Source organism: Phaethon aethereus, assembly GCF_964289735.1.
Source record: "Phaethon aethereus genome assembly, chromosome: 5".
NCBI classification, from domain to species: Eukaryota; Metazoa; Chordata; class Aves; order Phaethontiformes; family Phaethontidae; genus Phaethon; species Phaethon aethereus.
In genome coordinates, this window is record NC_138579.1 from 5,188,125 (window position 1) to 5,205,823 (window position 17,699).

A 17,699-nucleotide genomic window follows, 5' to 3' on the forward strand; every position below is an offset into this window, starting at 1 on the left:
TACTTAACTGAATATGTAAGGTTTACTACAGCATTGTCGGGGAGGGATTCCTTCCACAAATCCTATGATCCTTTTCCCACGCTCGTTAGCGATGTCCAGTGTACGCCTTCAGCCACGAGGTCACCGAGGCAGCAGCGGACGAGATCATTCCGCCAGCACTGCTGCTGGCAATGGGCTGAGATACCTGCGTGCTCTGGCTCTGCAGCATCTCCACCTGCTGAGAGGGGATATCGCAGAACCTGGGGCTTGGCAGATTCTCCCAGTCTGTCCCTAGGTCTGTCTCTTCATCACTGACGTGCTCATCTCCGCTCTCATCTGTTTCACCGGTGGCACTGGGATCCACAAACTCCATGGAGTCTTCGAGATCAGCGCTAATTTCGAAAGGCCCAGACCTGCGAACATGGACACAATGCCATCAGCCCGTTTGGTACCATGCAGGAGAAGGACTCTCGCTTCACTGGTCCAAGTCCTAGGCATGCCAACACACCCTGCTCTGTCGTGTGTACAGCAGAGAAATTAAAATACCTCTGTGTTTATCAGCTGGCAAAGAGAAACTCGCTGGCTACAGAGGTAACTGTATTATGACAATGGTGAAATGAAAACAGTTGGCCAAGGAAGCAATAGCTGGGTTCCAATCCGTGGAGCAGGAACGGCGGAAGAGCTGTTCTGCTCTGCCAGTGGATAGTAAAACACACACACACACACACACACACACACAAGAAAATGTTGTTGATAATAACTCACAGCTCCACTGGTGGAAATCTCAGCTTGATGTGGAACAGCTTTTATTTTTAACAGGCCAAGATGGCTGCAGCTCTGTCAGCGAGGGGAAGGGCGTAGTTTACAATTTAAGAGAACCGGGTTGGCACAACTCACTAGCGGAGACTTCTAATAGCACTTGACCCTGAGCAACAGCTCAAGGTCTTTCACACTATGAGGCTGGTCAAACACTGGAACAGGTTGCTCAGAGAGGCTGTGGAATCTCCATCACTGGAGACATTCATGACCCCACCGGCCACAGTCTTGAGTAACTTGCTCTAAGTTGGCTCTGCTTTGAGTGGGGCGGTGGGTTGGATCTCCAGAGGTCCCGGCCCAAACCCACCTGGGCTGTGACTCCGAGTTCCCTGCTGCCACTGCCTGGTGGGAGCAGCAATTGCATCCCGCCCCGTCCCACTGCCTTGCACTGGAGTGCAGGCAGCCAAAATCAGAAACGTCTTTACTGAGCCATTTACAAGTTCATTGCAAAGCACAAAGCTTCTCAGTGAAACAGGAGCAAGAATTTAACACAGGTAAAAGTCTTTCTCCAGCCTTAGTGGGAGAAGGAGCCTAAAGTAGTGATTTAGCATGGAAAATTTTAATCCAGACAATTAAAGCTTGGTAAAATTGTACGAGTCTGAAAACAGTAGCTTATAAAGGAGACTATCAGGCAGCTATAGGCCTAGATATCCAAAGGAAAATAAAGAGAGCAGATTGCTGCAAACTTTGCAGACAGCTGAGAAATTAAAGGTAAACACTCCTCTTTCATAATCCAGAAAGGAACGGGAGCGCTGCCTTCTGGCAAAGCATTTTGCTTAACAAAGCAACATAAGAAGAGAGTCATCAGATTTAAGGCCAGAAGGGACCATTAGATCATCTCGAGTGACCTCCTCTACAACAAAGGCCATTACATTCCACCCATTGCCCCTGTCCTGAGTTACAGTAACTTCTGCCTGATGAAAGCATCCATCCATTCCAGAAACTCATCCAGCCTTGACCGGACGACAGAAGGAAACACAGAATCCCCACCTTCATTCTCGCGGGTAATTAAACTCTGTGCTAGGCGCATGCACCTCATTTCAGCCTAGCTCAGACTCTTTGCTTCCAACAGTGTCTACAAAGCCATTCAGTAGCCTGTATTTTCTCCCAATGAAGTCATGGAAATCAAGTCATCTCTCAATCTCACCTCTAGCAAGCTAAGACAGTTTTACACAGGCTAAACTATTGCCCTCACTGGTAGGTATTTTCTCTGACTCCTTCCTGTAACCTCTTCTTTTACTACATGGACTCGACTGATGTGTGTGGAGCTCTGTAACATCTGCATAGAGACATCTGACGGTTGGACTTGATGATCTTAAAGGTCTTTTCCAACCTTAATGATTCTATGAGAAGTGAGACCCATCTCTCTGCTCATTCCCTTTTACTTCATACCACAGGGATCAGTGGGGCTTAGCTTTTTGTCCACTGCGGCACTTGGATCCTTTACAGCAGCTGCTTTCCAGGACACAGTTCTCCACACTCTGGGTATTTCCTGCACTCTCCTTGTTTTCGGACAAGCAGCAGCAAGCACATAATTTTTTCCAAACTGAGCTACGTTAACATTAAGATTTGGCTCTTCATATCTTTGGGCTGAATCAGTAGGGATATAACCCAAAGAACATAAAGTAAGCGGTCAGAAGCATGCATTCAGTTCCCCTTAGTGGCACTGCAGGTTTTTAAATAAAACTAGATTTGTACATGAGAACAAAGCAGAAAAGTCGATTTCAGAACATTACTGTGTGTAAGGGGGAATAAAGCAGTACTCAGATTAAACAAATATTTGCAGACTGTCTCAGTCAAGTGACTTGTGACTGGATTATCCCAACAGGAAATCAATGTTGTTGGCTTTCTTAAATAGAAGTTAAAAAAAAAAAAAGGAAGATTATTAAGCCTGGTGCGTGCAGCCCACAGGAACTGATGTTCTTTTCACCACGTACTAAATTAACAGAAAAGTTGCCTTAACCTTAATTTACGTTGAAATTAAGATTACTTGAAGTGTCGACTTTGGTCTAGGGTGTTCACTGGCTGGACGTATTTCGGGAAAGTTTACCTCGTATTTGTTTTAGGGTTTATGTTGCTGGATGCTCTTAGGTATTTACATGTTGGCAAGGTGTGGGCAGGGTCATGTTTGGAGCACAGGGAGGCTGCCTGGCATATGTGCTGCTGTCCCCTGGAGGGAAGGCGTTCCTGCTTCTGGGCATTGGGGAAACAAGTCTATAATCGCCCACAAAGCCTCCAGCTGAGCCTGCCATACACACAGCTCTGAAATCTCGTTTCCTACTCGGGACCCCCCTTTTTCTGTCCTCTCCTATCTCCTCCTTGTAACTACCCTGATTTCTGATGTGCTGAGGACTGATCTATAGGTACAGCAGAAGAGAAAAACGTCCCTTATAAGTAACAAGGCAAATGCATAACTTCAAAAGGGATTCAGTCACAGGTGAGTTGAGATGCTGCTTTTCTTACCTGCCCAAGTTCTCAGTGTCTGGGCTGACCAGGTACATAAGGTTCCTGAGCGTATGCAGTGGGTGCAACAGATCTAAATTTACATGCTACCATGGGGAAGGTAAGAAAAAGACACGATCAATTACAGAAGGAAACTTCCAGGCACAGTAGATATTTTAAAAGCTATTTAAAGAATACAAATGTGCATTCCCCCTACCTGAGAGAAGCAAAGGTGGAGGATATTAGCATTCAGCTTCTTCACTGCCCGTGTGAACCTGTGTCTGCTGAGATTCTCTCCACAGAACTCACTGTTGAAACACCACACACACACACATATATATACACACACAGAAAGCAAAATGCTGTGAAAATACATCTACTGGACACATCAGCATTCTGTGCCCTGGCTTCCTAACAAATCCCGGAGTAAACACCCGAGTAGTGAGCACTTGTTTAAACTGTACAACCAGTTTTAGGGTGCCCAGGACATGAATTCTTCACCTTACCAAGACTGTTAGCATTTCATCAACAAGCACTGCTTGCTCCAGTCTCACTGGTTTCAACAGGACAGGTGATGTAAACTTTATGAAACTCAAAGACCTACTGCAGCCAAGGTATTTCGGCTTTTCTTTTAAATCTTGCATCATTTCCTGTTCCCAACCTTTTCCTTCTGTGAAGACTGGGCACCCAAATAATAGCATAAAAAGACCTACAGAGACCCTAAAGAACTTTTGTGCTCCCACTTTGGCAACCACTATATTAAACACTTAAAAAAATCTCAGCAGCATATTTGAGACCTCTGGAAGACTGACCAGGTCTACAGCTTCCTCAGTACTTCTTCACTACAGATCCCATCTGCTCCTCATAGACATTAAAAACTAACAGTATTTTTCATCACAAATAGGGTTTATGCAATACCCTCCCACATGTCTGGCAGGCAGGTACGTTCCCCATTGGTGTTTTATCCTAAAAAGAATTACATTGCTGTCATGCCATATTATAAGGCCTCATTCTACAGCACTTAATGTAGTGGAGCTATTCAAGATGACTAAGAGTTGCTGAATTGGGCTGGGATTTTGTAAAGCACAGTAGGGTCCCGTAAAATGAAAAGTGCTGTTCATGGAGTATCATATTTCATTTCTAATCTGGGGATGCTGAAAACACCAATTAGAAAGCTGTTATTTTCAACTATGATGGTTGGTCTACACTCTTGGGAGGTAAAAAAGGAGGCAGGGACTATTAACTGTGGTCTAAAATCCTACTAGCCCTCCATCCAAAATTAAACGGCACAAAAATCCATCAGCCATCAACCGTTACCATCAAAGCTGTTCCAAGTGATGACTTCGTTCACAAAAACAAACTTAATTAAGATCAGTCAAAACTGGTCACTGATTCACCTCCTCAGAGGCTTGCATGTACTTGCCTGTTGCAGAGCTTCTTGGGAAGATTTACATCAAGTATTAGAGACAGTGTGTTAACAAGCTGAGTTGCATAGCACAATGCAGCACTGATGGTATAAGCAGGGTTATTATGTTCCATATCTGAAAGAAATAAAAACATCATGAAAGTCTCATTTTAAATGAAGCCTCAGTGGGTGTGTTAATGTGTTACTGAAGTCTACTGTGGAAAATGTCATTTGTAAGTATTGGGAACAGCCTGAATACAGCAATCATTTACAGTGAAATCTGTCAGAAGTTGGTAGAAAATAGTAATTCTTGGAATTCCTGCTAAAATGACGGCATGTGAACCATGTCAAAACTGTGAATAATTAACTTCATCTCTCTATTACGTTGTGCTGTGTCCCAGCGAGCATTTCCTGCAAAAGAGGATTTCAGTGGACTAATCCCTATACTGGTATTTATTTCTGGCTCAGGACAAACGGACCAGCCTACTGCTCCTCGTCACCTTCTGTTGGCATTCAAGGCTGCAAGTTCTATGGCTTCCGGAGTATCCCAGATGCTTAATCAGACCTTGCTCTTTACCTGGTCCTTGCGTAGTCTTCTTCTCTTCCACCCAGTTGTAATACGCTGAATAGTCTCCATTATTAGGAAGGGTTATCCAAGGCCCTGTGATACTGATGCTGGTGTCCCCATTATGATCATCACACACCCATCTCCCAGAGAGATACGTGGTTCTCCTGGCTTCCGCGAGCTTGCTCACAGTGCTAGAGGTCATAGCATTGTCGTTCTCAGCAGACACATCTGCAGGATCTCTGTGGCACCCAAAGAGGAACAGAGTGTTTTTAAAGAAGTTTTAAAAATATAATCAGCAATGTACTTGGTAGGCACTTAGCCAGATTTCACAGAGAACAAAATGCTTGTAGAAACACTCCTGCAAAACTCCTTATTCCCAAAACTACTTTCCTTCTTTCTGGGAGCTTTAATTATCTATTTTAAGAAAGTTTAACATTGACACATAGCTCAGATCTCTCAGCAGGGAAATGTTAGCACCTCTAGGTTCTTCTATTCTGGATTATTCTCCGTATTCTTCTATTCTATTCTATTCTGATGGGTTAGATGCTTTGCCTTTGGGAAACATGTCCTTCTCCTCACAGATGCCAACGCAGCCAGAGCATCTAGCTTAGACTTACGTGACTCACTTGTGGGTGTCTAAAGCTAAGCAAAATGAGTCCAAAAGGATAAGCCTTCTGTACCTCATGCTTGTCTTTACTTCTTCAATGGGAAATATGACTGATGTTAGCTCCAGGATATGTGTCCGACGAAGATTTGCCAGATGCTCATACTGGGTTTTCAAGTCATAGGTTTTTTTCTCTACCAAGTCTCCCAGCTTGCGGTTATGCCTCTGGATCTTCTCTTTCTTCTCCTGATGCCGCTGCGCCCTGCGATAATGCTTCTGGTTTTCCTCTTTAATTCTCAGAAGCCCCTCGGCATCTGTGAAAACAGCAGCAGATGTTAGCCTTGGAAAAGGAGCTGTGAGGTACTTGTAGTAAGCTTGAGAAAAGCATTACTAATATTTATAGAAAACAAGATCTATAGCAGCTTAAAACAGAAAAACCTGCTTCACTATTAACATTTTCCAGCTGCTAAGCGGTACACTTTTCAATCTTTTCTGAAGATCTCCAAAGAGACTGAAATTAATCTTTCCCTATCTTTTACCCAGCTATTTTTGGATTTGGAGCAGAAAAGCCAAGATTTCACAGTTTAATTAAACTTCTGAGGTAATCATCATGACAGAAATAGCTTGACTGTACATGTTTGTATGGTGCTGGCCAAAAAGACATGCATTGCTGGCAGCCAAAATCAAGTGCAGATAGCATCTTCATTCACCATTTCTGGCACCACTGCTTCTATGTTATTTGCACTCATGTATGTGGTCTTAAAGCACTTGTATCCCAACGGTGCAGACTTCTTATTACCACAAGGAAACACTGACTATTTCCCTTTCCAGTCACAAAACTACCAATGCACTTATGTACTGAAGTGCTACACTGCCTGAACTTACTCCACGCATCAGGCACACCAAGGCTTGGAAAAATATCCTTCAACAGCATCTGCTGACTCTCCCAGAAAATAACTGACTGCAGTAATGCTTCCACAAACATATGGTGCTCAAGAGAGTGAGTTAACCACCTCTATCTTTCAAAAGCATAGGAAATTATTTCTTCCACACACTCTCCAAGTACGTGTCTAAAAATCTTAATGTACCCTAGTTTGAAGAAGAGCCCCCATCTACTAGTCACTCACTTTCTGTTTTTATGGCTGAAAAGAAACAGTGTTAGTCAGGTTCTTTTACAGCAAAGCATCACTTTCCTGTAATCAAGAAGTGGGATAACTGTCCCTTGCACAGAAGGGAAGCACTAAGCCCTGACATCGTTTGACTGAAATATTTTGATTGCAAGGCACAGATGAGACCAGAGCTACAATAAGAATGCTCCATGGCATCTGCTACTCAAAGAAGTTGCGTTTTATACTACTAAAAAGTCAAGTAAACTTCTAAGCAGCTATAGTTACCTCAAATGCCACGTTCAGACGGTCAGTCTTACCAACAGGGGAGCACAAAAATCAAAGGCTCCATTCGAAGAATGCGACCTGAGACCGATTGCCATCTGCGGGTCTGCGCCCAGCCATGCTCGGCCAGCACGTGACACCTTCCTGCTAGTCCTGGTTTGCACCAGGGCTGGAACCACACAGACCCCTGGCTGGTCCCCGGTCTGGCAGGGTGGGAGACCAGGACTGCCGGTACCCCTCTGAGTGCGCCTGCCCCCACAGACACAGAGCGTGCTTTCTCTGAACATCAGGAATTATTTCTAGTCATCTAACTGATCTGTTGCGATCCGTGATGTGTTTGGTAGGAAGAAAGATAGGATACGTGGGGGATGCAAAGTCCCAAATTAAAGACGACAAGAGTAGTTTCCCCATGCAGATAAGACCTAAAAATCCTCAGTTTTATAAAATAAGTGACCCCTGTTAAAGGAACCATAGAGAAATCGACTTTTCTCTCAGCAATACCAAGAATCCCTATGTTTCAGCCAGGGATTCAATTTCCTTTAAGCATTCTTGTAACATCAACAGAAAATCAATTAATGCTTGCATTCGTATTCCCAAACTCTCCCTTTCCATCCAGAATAAGAGACAGAGGAGGACTAAAAGGTCCATCTGTTCAATTTTCACATTCACATTGTACTTGAAAGGCTTAGTTTTTCACAGAGTGAACTCCCTTTTCTGCAGGTCCAACAGCAATAATTTGCGAAGCAGGGGCGAACACTGCACACACACTTCCTCTAGCGGTCCTGGTGCAGAAACAACTGTCTTTTTTTTGGCATAGCGCCACTGCTTTATGACCCAGTTTATGAGGTGATTAAAGTTTGTCCCCAGAAGTATTTCAGGACACTGCTACGTCCCACACATCTACACTGCCTGCTGATAAACGCGAGTACAGGCACAGCGATCTCTGCCCAGCAGACAGCTATGCCAGATATTTGCAAGATTGTCTCCTTGAACTGTTCTCCACAGAAGGAAGGCAAACACATATATTTTAAAACCTTATTTTGATTAGCACCAATTATTGAGGTATCCAGGAAAGTCAACTGTACAAGCAGGAGTCCAATGCTCTTGAAATTATTCTTACTTCAGAAAACTAAACTATGCCATATCTAAGAGAAACAACCTATTTACATTTTCTAGTGTGGTCCAAGAATGAACCAAGTTGACTTCCTGATCTGTTGGCTACTCAGGGCAAAAGTCCATTTTGGGTCCATCTGCAAGAGCAGTTTTGGGGTAACTGAGCTAACAACAGGTTGGCTGGGCAATAGGTTAGTTCATGGGTTAAGTCTCATCAATTCCATTGCGAATCAGAGAACATGCAAAAACTGCAGATAATATGCTTCACAGAATAATAGAAAAGTGGAGGATCTCCCCTCCCCAGTTGATCCTAATATTTTGCCACCTTCAGAGCTGCATTTTGAGAAAAGGTGACTAAGTTCCTCAAAGTGACATTGACTACTATTTTTCCTTTCTTCACAGCCTGAAGAGAAAAAGTAGTTGTCTCCTTCATAATAACCTTCTACCTACTGAAAAACTCCTTTTCTTCATCTTTCCCTTCTCTCAATCAAACCAAACATCAATTTTCTTAGACATTTCTTGTGTTTTATTCCTAATATTCTCTTCCAGACTTTCTCCAGTTGATTTGTATCTTTCTTAAATTGCTCAAATTGAACACCAGACTTCCACTGAGGCAACACCAATGCTGGGCACAGCAGGATAATTGCTTCCATGTTAAATACAATCCTTATATTAGTATAACCCAGAATAAGGTCTGAATCTTTCTGGAGCAGCACTAGATTGATATTTTTTATTTAATTTGTAATTCCCCAGATCCTTTCCTGTCCAATCTCACCACTGTCCCCCACTTCGGGTTTATACATTTCTCTTTCCTAAACATCATGCACTTGACTTTGTTCTTTTCAGATGACATTGTCCATTTATCTGCATGATTGCAAATTTGATCCTGTTTTCCACAGAAGTCGTATCGTCATTCACCTTGGCTTCCTCCATTCCACCTTCCATTCTAGCACGCAAGCTATTATGGAAAATACTGAGCATAACTGGGCCAGGAACTGGTTCCTGCTGAGCTCCACCTGTCTCACCTCCTCAGTTTGACAAGTATTGCTGCCCTCTGAATGCAGCCTTTCTAGCTTTTTGTGTCAACCTTACAGTGATTACACCCAGAGCAAATGTCTTTGCTTGCTCGCAAGACAGTTTGGGGTAGTGCCCAACGGCAAGCTATGTTGCATCTTCTGCTTCATCCTCCACTAGACCACCGGACCCCCAGACAAGGCGTTGATTTGATATCATCTAGTCTCAATAAAGTGATGCCTGTTTTTAATTTCCTTATCGTCTAACTATCTACAAAATGGTCAGAGGTCTATAACAGGATGACTGTGTCATCAGTCCTTCATCGTTCAAAAAAAGATCCTGTTTTCACTCTGTTTCCTGGGACATCCTCTCTCCCTCATGTGTTCTCAAGTGCTCCACAGACTACTTCAGCTTGTTCCTCAAGTTGCCTAAGGTGAATCTCATAAGGCCTTGCTGACATAATCAAAATAATATTTAGCTGGCTGTTTCCTTAGTTATTTTCTTTTCTTAGCCTGCAGTCCTCTCATGATGTAAAATTTAACCTGACTAAGCAGCTGATCACATTTTCTTTGTGAGAAGATGAAGCAAAGAAGGCGCTGAATGCCTCAGACTTGTCTGTGCTGTTATTTGTGCTCTTTCCTGTTAACCAACAGGCTTGCCTACTCCTTCATCATCTTCTTATTATACATTTCTTATTGTTACTATCCATCCTCCGTATTGAGAATCATTTTGCATCTCAGCCTTTTTGATGTTACCACCGTAAGCTTATGCTACTCCCTTGTAACTATTCTCAGGTATATGCCTGTGCTTCCACTCTGTGTAGCTCCTCTTGAACTTCAAGTTACAAAAAAATGTACCCGATTCAATCAATATGCTTCTGAATACGCTTCCTATCTTTCCTTTGCCTGTAGGTTGTAAGGAATGCTGCATAGTGTCTTCTGAAAAATGACCCTACAAATCTCTCATATGTAGAATACTCAACGAGCTGTAAAGCTGAAGATGCTGAATGGTAGCAACTCACTAGCCTATGCTGTATTTCAGTGAGCCTTGCTCAAGTAGTATTTTAGGATTTCTAGACAGGTGTGGGTTAAAATTCATCAGTTTCATGAAATTCCTAACAGCTGCAGAGCTGTTTGCTCGTCTTTACCAAGTGGAAGTGATCAGAAACACAAGACTGAATAAAGCCATCTCTAGGGAGAAAGCCAAAGTCATAGGCTGCGAAGCATTCACTTTTAAAGCTGTTGCGAAATGATCTCCATCCAGCTGAATAATGTCTACCGTTTGCTAATTAAAACCCAAGTATAAAAGGCTAAAATCCACTCACCAATTTGCCTTCAAGTTGATTGGTTTGGAAATTCGCTATATTTAAGAACTAACACTCAAATTCACGTCAATTGATTTTACACTCTAAGGCACAGAGTTTTACGTATCACAGAAGCATCACAAAAGCACAGGCATTACTCACGTCTTGTCATTTCATCATTTTCTTTACAAATGGTCTGTTTCAGCTGCTCGATCCTCATCTTGCAAGACATTATTTTCCATCTCTGAAAAAGAACATTCAGCAACTCTAGGGCACAAACAACTTCAAACACACTGACTAATGATTAACAACAAAGCCAGCAGCTTTAGTGCAAAAGTATCAGGATGTTCTTAATTGGATCAGACGAACAAATAAGTATTTCATACACTGTTTTGTGCACAGAAGAATGCCACAAACAAACCAAATGCTTAGTATAAAGTCAATCAGTACAATAAATTATTGAACAAATACCTAGCAAGAAATGAAAAATATTGACGGTTTGGAGCACTCTGCTTGCAGAGCCAATTTCAGTTTTGCTTACAACAGGCTTTTAGGGAATGCAACACAATGCCCTCAAGGTAAATTGTAACTTTGAACTACGAGATCTAGGAATTCAGAGAGTTAAAAAAACTATGGAACGCTTTGAACAACTCACCAGCTGATCTGTTATCTCTTTCCCTTCCATGGCCTTCAAAACACTAGAGGAAAAAAACATGATTGAAAGTTTTATAACTATCTGGACTACGTCTGTCTCCAGCAACAGTGTGTTAGAAAGACTGTGTTGTTTTTCTGAGAGTTCTTATAGTTTATTTTCATTTAATAACTACGACTTACTGTTTTTGGAATTCTCTCTGTTTGGTTTTAAGATGCATCAGCCTTTCTTTCTTGTCTGAAAACCTGGAAGAAATTAAATGGTTTTATTGATATTTTGCAAAATATGGCATTGTAAGTTGAAACGATAAAAAGACTGAAGCTTCTGGGAGTCCTTAAACCTCAACTATCTGTCTTAATCTTTGGAAGTAATGGTAAAATGTATAAAACTCTTGCAGAATTCTAGAGCATCTGTCTCACAGGAATTGCAACAGAACCTCTATGCTGAGGAAACATCAGCTTGCCATATTATTGAACTTGCAAACAAATTACTTGCTATTTCTAGAAGATTTATAGCTTAGCAAATTCAATATTTTCTGTACCAAGATAAACATATAGTACTCTTTAAAACCTTCAGTCACTGGAGAAATGAACAGTACTATCTCAGATACCACAGTGAGTCTGAACTGCGTTATTTCACAAGCTGTGATGGTGTTAGTTGAGTCCACTCCGATAGTGGGAAATGCAGATTTTCATACACTAGGCATTGCATTTCCTCCCTTCTAACGTGGAATTGTCTGCACTTTATTCATTAATGGGTCAAATAAGACAGCACTCTCTCAAGACTTTTATATGACATCTAAATCTTTCTTGTATTATAACAGCAGTAAGTTGCATTGTCTTCTACTTATTTCTGCTAGGCACTTGTAGCCATGACAAGTCCGCAACCCAAATATCTGCTTGAGTTCTGCTTCACCAGATGTCTGAGGTACAGGAACCTCACGGAACTAATCAGACAGGAATTTTTTTTTTTAGGATTCACCATCCTGTGTTTTCACCCTTTGAATATGCAGCAGCCATGTTCTGCCCTTCCATGTTCCACAATGTATTCAGAAATACATTTAAAGAAAATAGTATATGAATGCTGCATATTGAGAAACTGCAATGAAGCGTGAAGTGACAAAGCTAACAGTAAGAACAAACAGCAAGAGAAACAGCCAAGAGACTTAGATGGCATAAAAAAATAGCAAACGTGCTTTGTCTTCTGCCAGCGTATTGCTTCCCAACTTTCCTTTGTGCTTCCCATGTTATGGCACCATCCTGATCCAAACCTCAGAAGTGTGTCTTGGGTTAAGTCCAAGTATGGAAAAACAATTAATTACATTTCCCTCAGGAACGCATAAAATTGATAATTCTATTGAGGCCTAACACTTCACACACAACCCATCAAATCCTTTATTCCAGGGATATCTAAACTTTATTTATAAAGAATTATACAGTGAGCCTTGATGGGATGGTATCTTGTGCCTCTCTCTGTTCAGCTCTGTTTGATTATGGGTAAAACTTTAAAATGTTTCATTTCTTTCCTTGAAGTGCTGAAATCTGAAAGCTTGGTGACTAACTTTGGGTTCCGAAAGCGTGTAATCACCCTTCCAGATGACACTGGCATTAAAACCAACAAAACTACCAGTTGCTGCCTTCATAATCAACCAAAAATATCTGTTTTCCTTCCAAAACAAACGAAAACCAAATGCAGGTGCTTGGCGTAAAAGCCAGGGGCCACGCGTGAGCCGAAGGAATGTGGTGCAACTGGAGCCCTCAACCCAGCGCCTTCGTTCTTCCTGTGTCCTCACCCCACCAGTCATCATGGAAATTACAAAAGTGCACTGTACTAGGCTCCTGTTTACTGCGGAGTAATGCACACCTACTGTACCCCTGACCTTTGGCTGCAATTAAAAATAACTTGGCCCAGAAACACACCGCCAGGCAGTCACGCCGGGAGAGCGAGATGGGGTAATTTGGCAATTCTTGTTTTCAAAGCTGGATTAATGGGCACAGAGTCTGACTAAATGCAATTACCCAAATCACATCCATCACATCAGCAAAAAGTTGAAAGATTTGTCCAGAATCTGGGACTAAATTAAGTTCTTACTGGAGAGGGAAGATAGAAATATTTGTGAAAGCCTGCAAAAATTACAGCTCACCACGCACTTCAGCAACTATGTCAAACAGCTCCTGCAAACTTCTTTCACAGGTTTCTCCTAAGCAGACATTTCCATTTCTTTGTATAGCCCCAATTTTAGTTACTTGGTGCAATGCAATTAATTTTTCTCTATGTATCTACCACTTTTCAATTTGGCAAAGAAACAAAACTTTGCATGAACTATTATAGGAACTCCCATAAAATGTAAACTGAGAGAAGGAGACGCTCAACATCTCAAATTACCCATTAAATGTTTCTCTTTCCTCAAGTCTTATCACATTAAGCTGAGATTTTCTACAGTTACCTGGCTTATTTCCACATGTTCATAATTAGAGAGAAGCAACCAGAAAGGAGGACTTCCTAATCTATAAGAATTGATTAATGCTGAAGGAGTTGAGGACAGCAATAATAAACTATAATAGAACTCCACTGCTGCAAAAAGTCACTATTCCTAATCATAACCCACAGCTTAGAGAAGTCAGACAGGCTTAGACATCACAATTATATTGTCTTTGGCTTTTGCCATCTGCAGACATACAAAGCAAAGCAATTCAGTATGCTTGTAAAACACACTCTGAGAATTTATGCATATGACAGGCTGGAGTAAACTCCCATGAGCAAGAAGAGTCTCCAAGCTGAAACCAGCATCAAGATGCTGGCTTAGCTTTTGAATATACAACACATTACTAATGAAAAGAAGAATGTCAGTGATTATTTTACTGGAGGACTTCCAGACTACTCATCCTTAATTGTAGCTGTACTTCAATAATTAATCTTAACAGCTCCTCAATCTCTCCCCCTCACAGATATCGGGTGTGATTTTTGCCAGACTTATGAACAACTTCAATTTTACCCTAGCTTTTATAAAAATTAGCACACAAAACAGTCCAATGAAAAGAAATCTGAAATAATTCTTACTGATAGAACATGAAATCATTTATCTTCTTATAAGGAAAAATCACAAGTAAATTCTAAAAATAAACCACCACTGGATACAAGGGGTAATGCTTGCTTTCTTTACTTTTCACGAGAGAGAGGACAACCCTTTTCCCCAATCTGTAACACTTCAAAAAGACAAACGTCCCAGTGACCCCATACACTTCCATACCCTGAATTTCTCAGGCCACGCTTATAACCGAGTCACACAGAAAAGCCCTTGTCGGCCTCCTCCAGCACCAGCCATAACGTTAATCTAAAATTAACCCAGGTACTACTAGAAGACATAAAATAAACAAATAAATAACGCTGACAGTAAACACAACCTGAAATCCAGCCAGTTAACTGCACCTGTCCCTGCATGACTTTGCCATGGTGTGTGGTCACTATTTTAAAAAGTTGCTTTCCTCTCTCTCTCTTCACATCGCAAGAAATTCATAGAAACCCACTCGCTGCTTACAAAGCACAGAAAAAGAAAACTGACCTCTGAAGCGACAGGCTATTTCTCTCTCACTCTAATATCAGTCATCCCAAGTATTAATTCTAGAATGCAGACAAAACATTCCAAGCACAGTTTTAGAAATACGTAATTCCATTATCTTCAAAAGAAGAAGAAACCCAAGCTTTACGCGGCTTTGTCCCTACGCTGAATATTCCTGCTGCAATCAAGCATGCTTATGTTACTCACATTGTGTTATTCGTATACATTTGGTTCTTCCTTTATTTCATTAATACAAAGTTGCTATTTTCAATGAATTGCACTGCTGCTTGGAAAAGTTTAGAGCAGCAGAGACAAAGCCTGGGGAAATTGAGCATACAGGGAGGCCCCCCAGAATGGAGGCTCTAGGAGAAAAGAACAGCAGTGATCCCCACAGATGGAACAACGATGTCCAAAAAAAGACAAAGAAAAAAAAAGGGACTAATTCTTGCACTTAAGAAGCACAGTGTGCATATACAGAAGATTTTATAGCCACAAAAGGGACAGTTAAAGCATCTTGGGCAGATACAGTGAAAACTGTCAGACAGAAAAGCTGATCTTGCCTCACATGAGAAGACAAGAGAAAGATAAAAGGGTTTTTTTTCCTACAAGCTGTTGCCTCTGGTATTTTGTCTACAACTGCTTCTTTACGGTTTCATTTTTCTGATAGCTAGAGAAACTTTTAAGCCTTGGTTAATACAGAACAACAGTGGTTCCACTATAATGAAGGTTACAGTTGAATTTCTATAATTAAGCCAGATGTTTGGCCAAAATCTTAAAGCTGCAGAAGGGGCAGGACAATATACTTGGTTTATGTTCCAAATTCCAAACCCAACTTTTTCATGGAGGGTGCAGATAACTGCAAGCAGTCTCACACAAACACAAGTTTTCCCATGTACTTTAGAAAGACTAAATACAGTTTGTGGTTCCATGACTGAGTCTTTCATGTAAATAAAAAAAGAAAAGAAAACCAATCCAGTGGCAGACTAAGGTCTCAATTGTGCAGGCTGATTCATGCTGGCTGACACCCTGTGCCCACTCCCACCGATGTTCATGGAAGACAGGCACCGCCGTCCCCTTGGCTGCTCTTCTTTTTGGCAGAAGGATGCGAAAGAGGCTTTGGTGCGAGGACCATACTGCACCAGATACTGCTTACCACCTTCCCAAAATAGTCCAAGAAATCACTCTCAACAGCTGCTAATGAAGCTACAAGCGAAGGACCAAGAACACAGCGTCAAAAAACAGAGCTATTCCGGAGGCAGCACTGGGCAGACTTTTTAAGAATCTGGGACGGACGTGCCGTGAACGGCTGCTACGTTGGGGCAATCTGCATCTGAGTCATATAATATTTACTTATTGATGTAACACTCATTCAGCCGCCCTCCCGCAGAGCCAACGCTTTGCAAAAAGGAGCAGGAAGGTGCAGGATTAACTCAAGTGGAGTACTTTTTGTAGTTGTAAAAGGGGGCCCATGATTCAGACTATTTAAACAGACAGGAAAAATAAGAAAGATGCCGTTTTCTTGTACACCTTCCTGATTTTGTTTAACGATTTAGAAGACTACCGCTTTAACGCGCGCTGCCGAAGAGAGATACGCGTTTCAAACATCCTACCGCACGGCTCTGTCGGCTCCAGCAACGCGGGCAGGCCTGCTGACAGCTGCACCTCGCTCAAACTCAGGGCGCTGCACTATAGCGTTATTATGATACTATAACACTGTGCGCTCTGCCCTGCCTGCGCAGGGCGCGCCCCCCAGCAGGCAGCCCCGCGGTGGGCCCGGCAGCGGCAGAACCGCTCCCTCGTCCCACACCCAGAGCCCCCTCACCCCCGCCCCACCCCCCGTTTACCGCCCCGGGGCAGCGGTGAAGGGCGGCGAAGGGGGGACAAACCGCACCCCCCCCCCCCCCCGCCCTGGCCCTGAGGAGAGCGGGGGAGGGGCAGCCCAACGGCCGCCGCGCGAGGCGGGTCGGCCCCCACTCCCCCGGCGGGGGGCCAGGGAGGCAGAGGATGTACCGTTTCCCCCCCCGCCCCCCCTCAGGACAGCCAGTACCTCTCGGAGTCGCGACCGTCGAAGAAGACGAAGTCGCCGCTCTGGACGCACTTGGCGCAGGTGAGGCGGCGGCGCGTGGTGTTGCAGAGCGGGCACCGCTCCACCGCCACGTACAGCCCCTCGGCGTCCTCCTCGGCACCCCGCAGAGCCGCCGGCCCGGCCCCGGCCCCGCCGCCACCGCCCTGCCCGCCGGGCTGCGGCCGGCAGCCGCTGGGAGACGCCATGATGGGCGCCCCGCGCCGGCGGTCACGTGGGACTTTGTTTTCGGACAGGGGCATTGTGGGAAGCGGTCGCTGAGGCGGCGGCGGGCTGGGCCCGGGCCCGGCCTCCCGCGACCCCAGGAGCGGGGAGAACGGGACACCCGCTCCCTCCGCAGGGCCGAGACTGGGGGAAAGAGGCAGCGCTGTCACGGCCTTAAAAAGACAAATTTCGGGTTTTCCTCCTCTCGGCCTCAGGGCCTGGCTGCCTACGGCACCTGAAGGAAGACGGGTCGCCCCTTCTCTGCTCCCGGGGAGGGTTTAGTGGGTGAGCAGTGGTGCAGGCCCTGCCCCACAACAGGAGGCTCAGCCAGCCCAGCCACACTGGGCTTGGTAGGGAAATGGTGCAATTTTATTTTCTTTGCAAAAGCTGAAGTTGAGAAAAAGCCAACTTAGCACCTACTGCAGATCTGCCATCATGCTTACTGAAGCCTGCAGTAAGCAGTGTGGTTGTATTCTGCTTCCTAGGGTGCTGGGTGTTTGTATGAGCCTTGCATAGGTAGTGCTGACCAGTAGCACTGCCTCATGGACTACATATACAAAGGTCAG

At 43.6% G+C, this 17,699-nt stretch overlaps 1 protein-coding gene across 1 annotated transcript; it reads right to left on the bottom strand.

The window, feature by feature from the left end:
- Nucleotides 1-85: 85 nt before the first annotated feature.
- On the bottom strand, nucleotides 86-17,289 carry ATG14 (autophagy related 14; the record flags this gene model as incomplete). Its single annotated transcript, XM_082000807.1, has 10 exons — nucleotides 16,894-17,289; nucleotides 11,470-11,532; nucleotides 11,291-11,333; nucleotides 10,798-10,879; nucleotides 5,891-6,128; nucleotides 5,220-5,449; nucleotides 4,657-4,778; nucleotides 3,455-3,541; nucleotides 3,259-3,344; nucleotides 86-392 (listed from the first exon to the last, which is right to left on the bottom strand). The coding sequence occupies exons 1-10, from the start codon at nucleotides 17,169-17,171 to the stop codon at nucleotides 86-88; spliced, it is 1,536 nt and encodes a 511-aa protein (XP_081856933.1). The 5' UTR covers nucleotides 17,172-17,289.
- Between the last annotated feature and the right edge of the window lie 410 nt (nucleotides 17,290-17,699).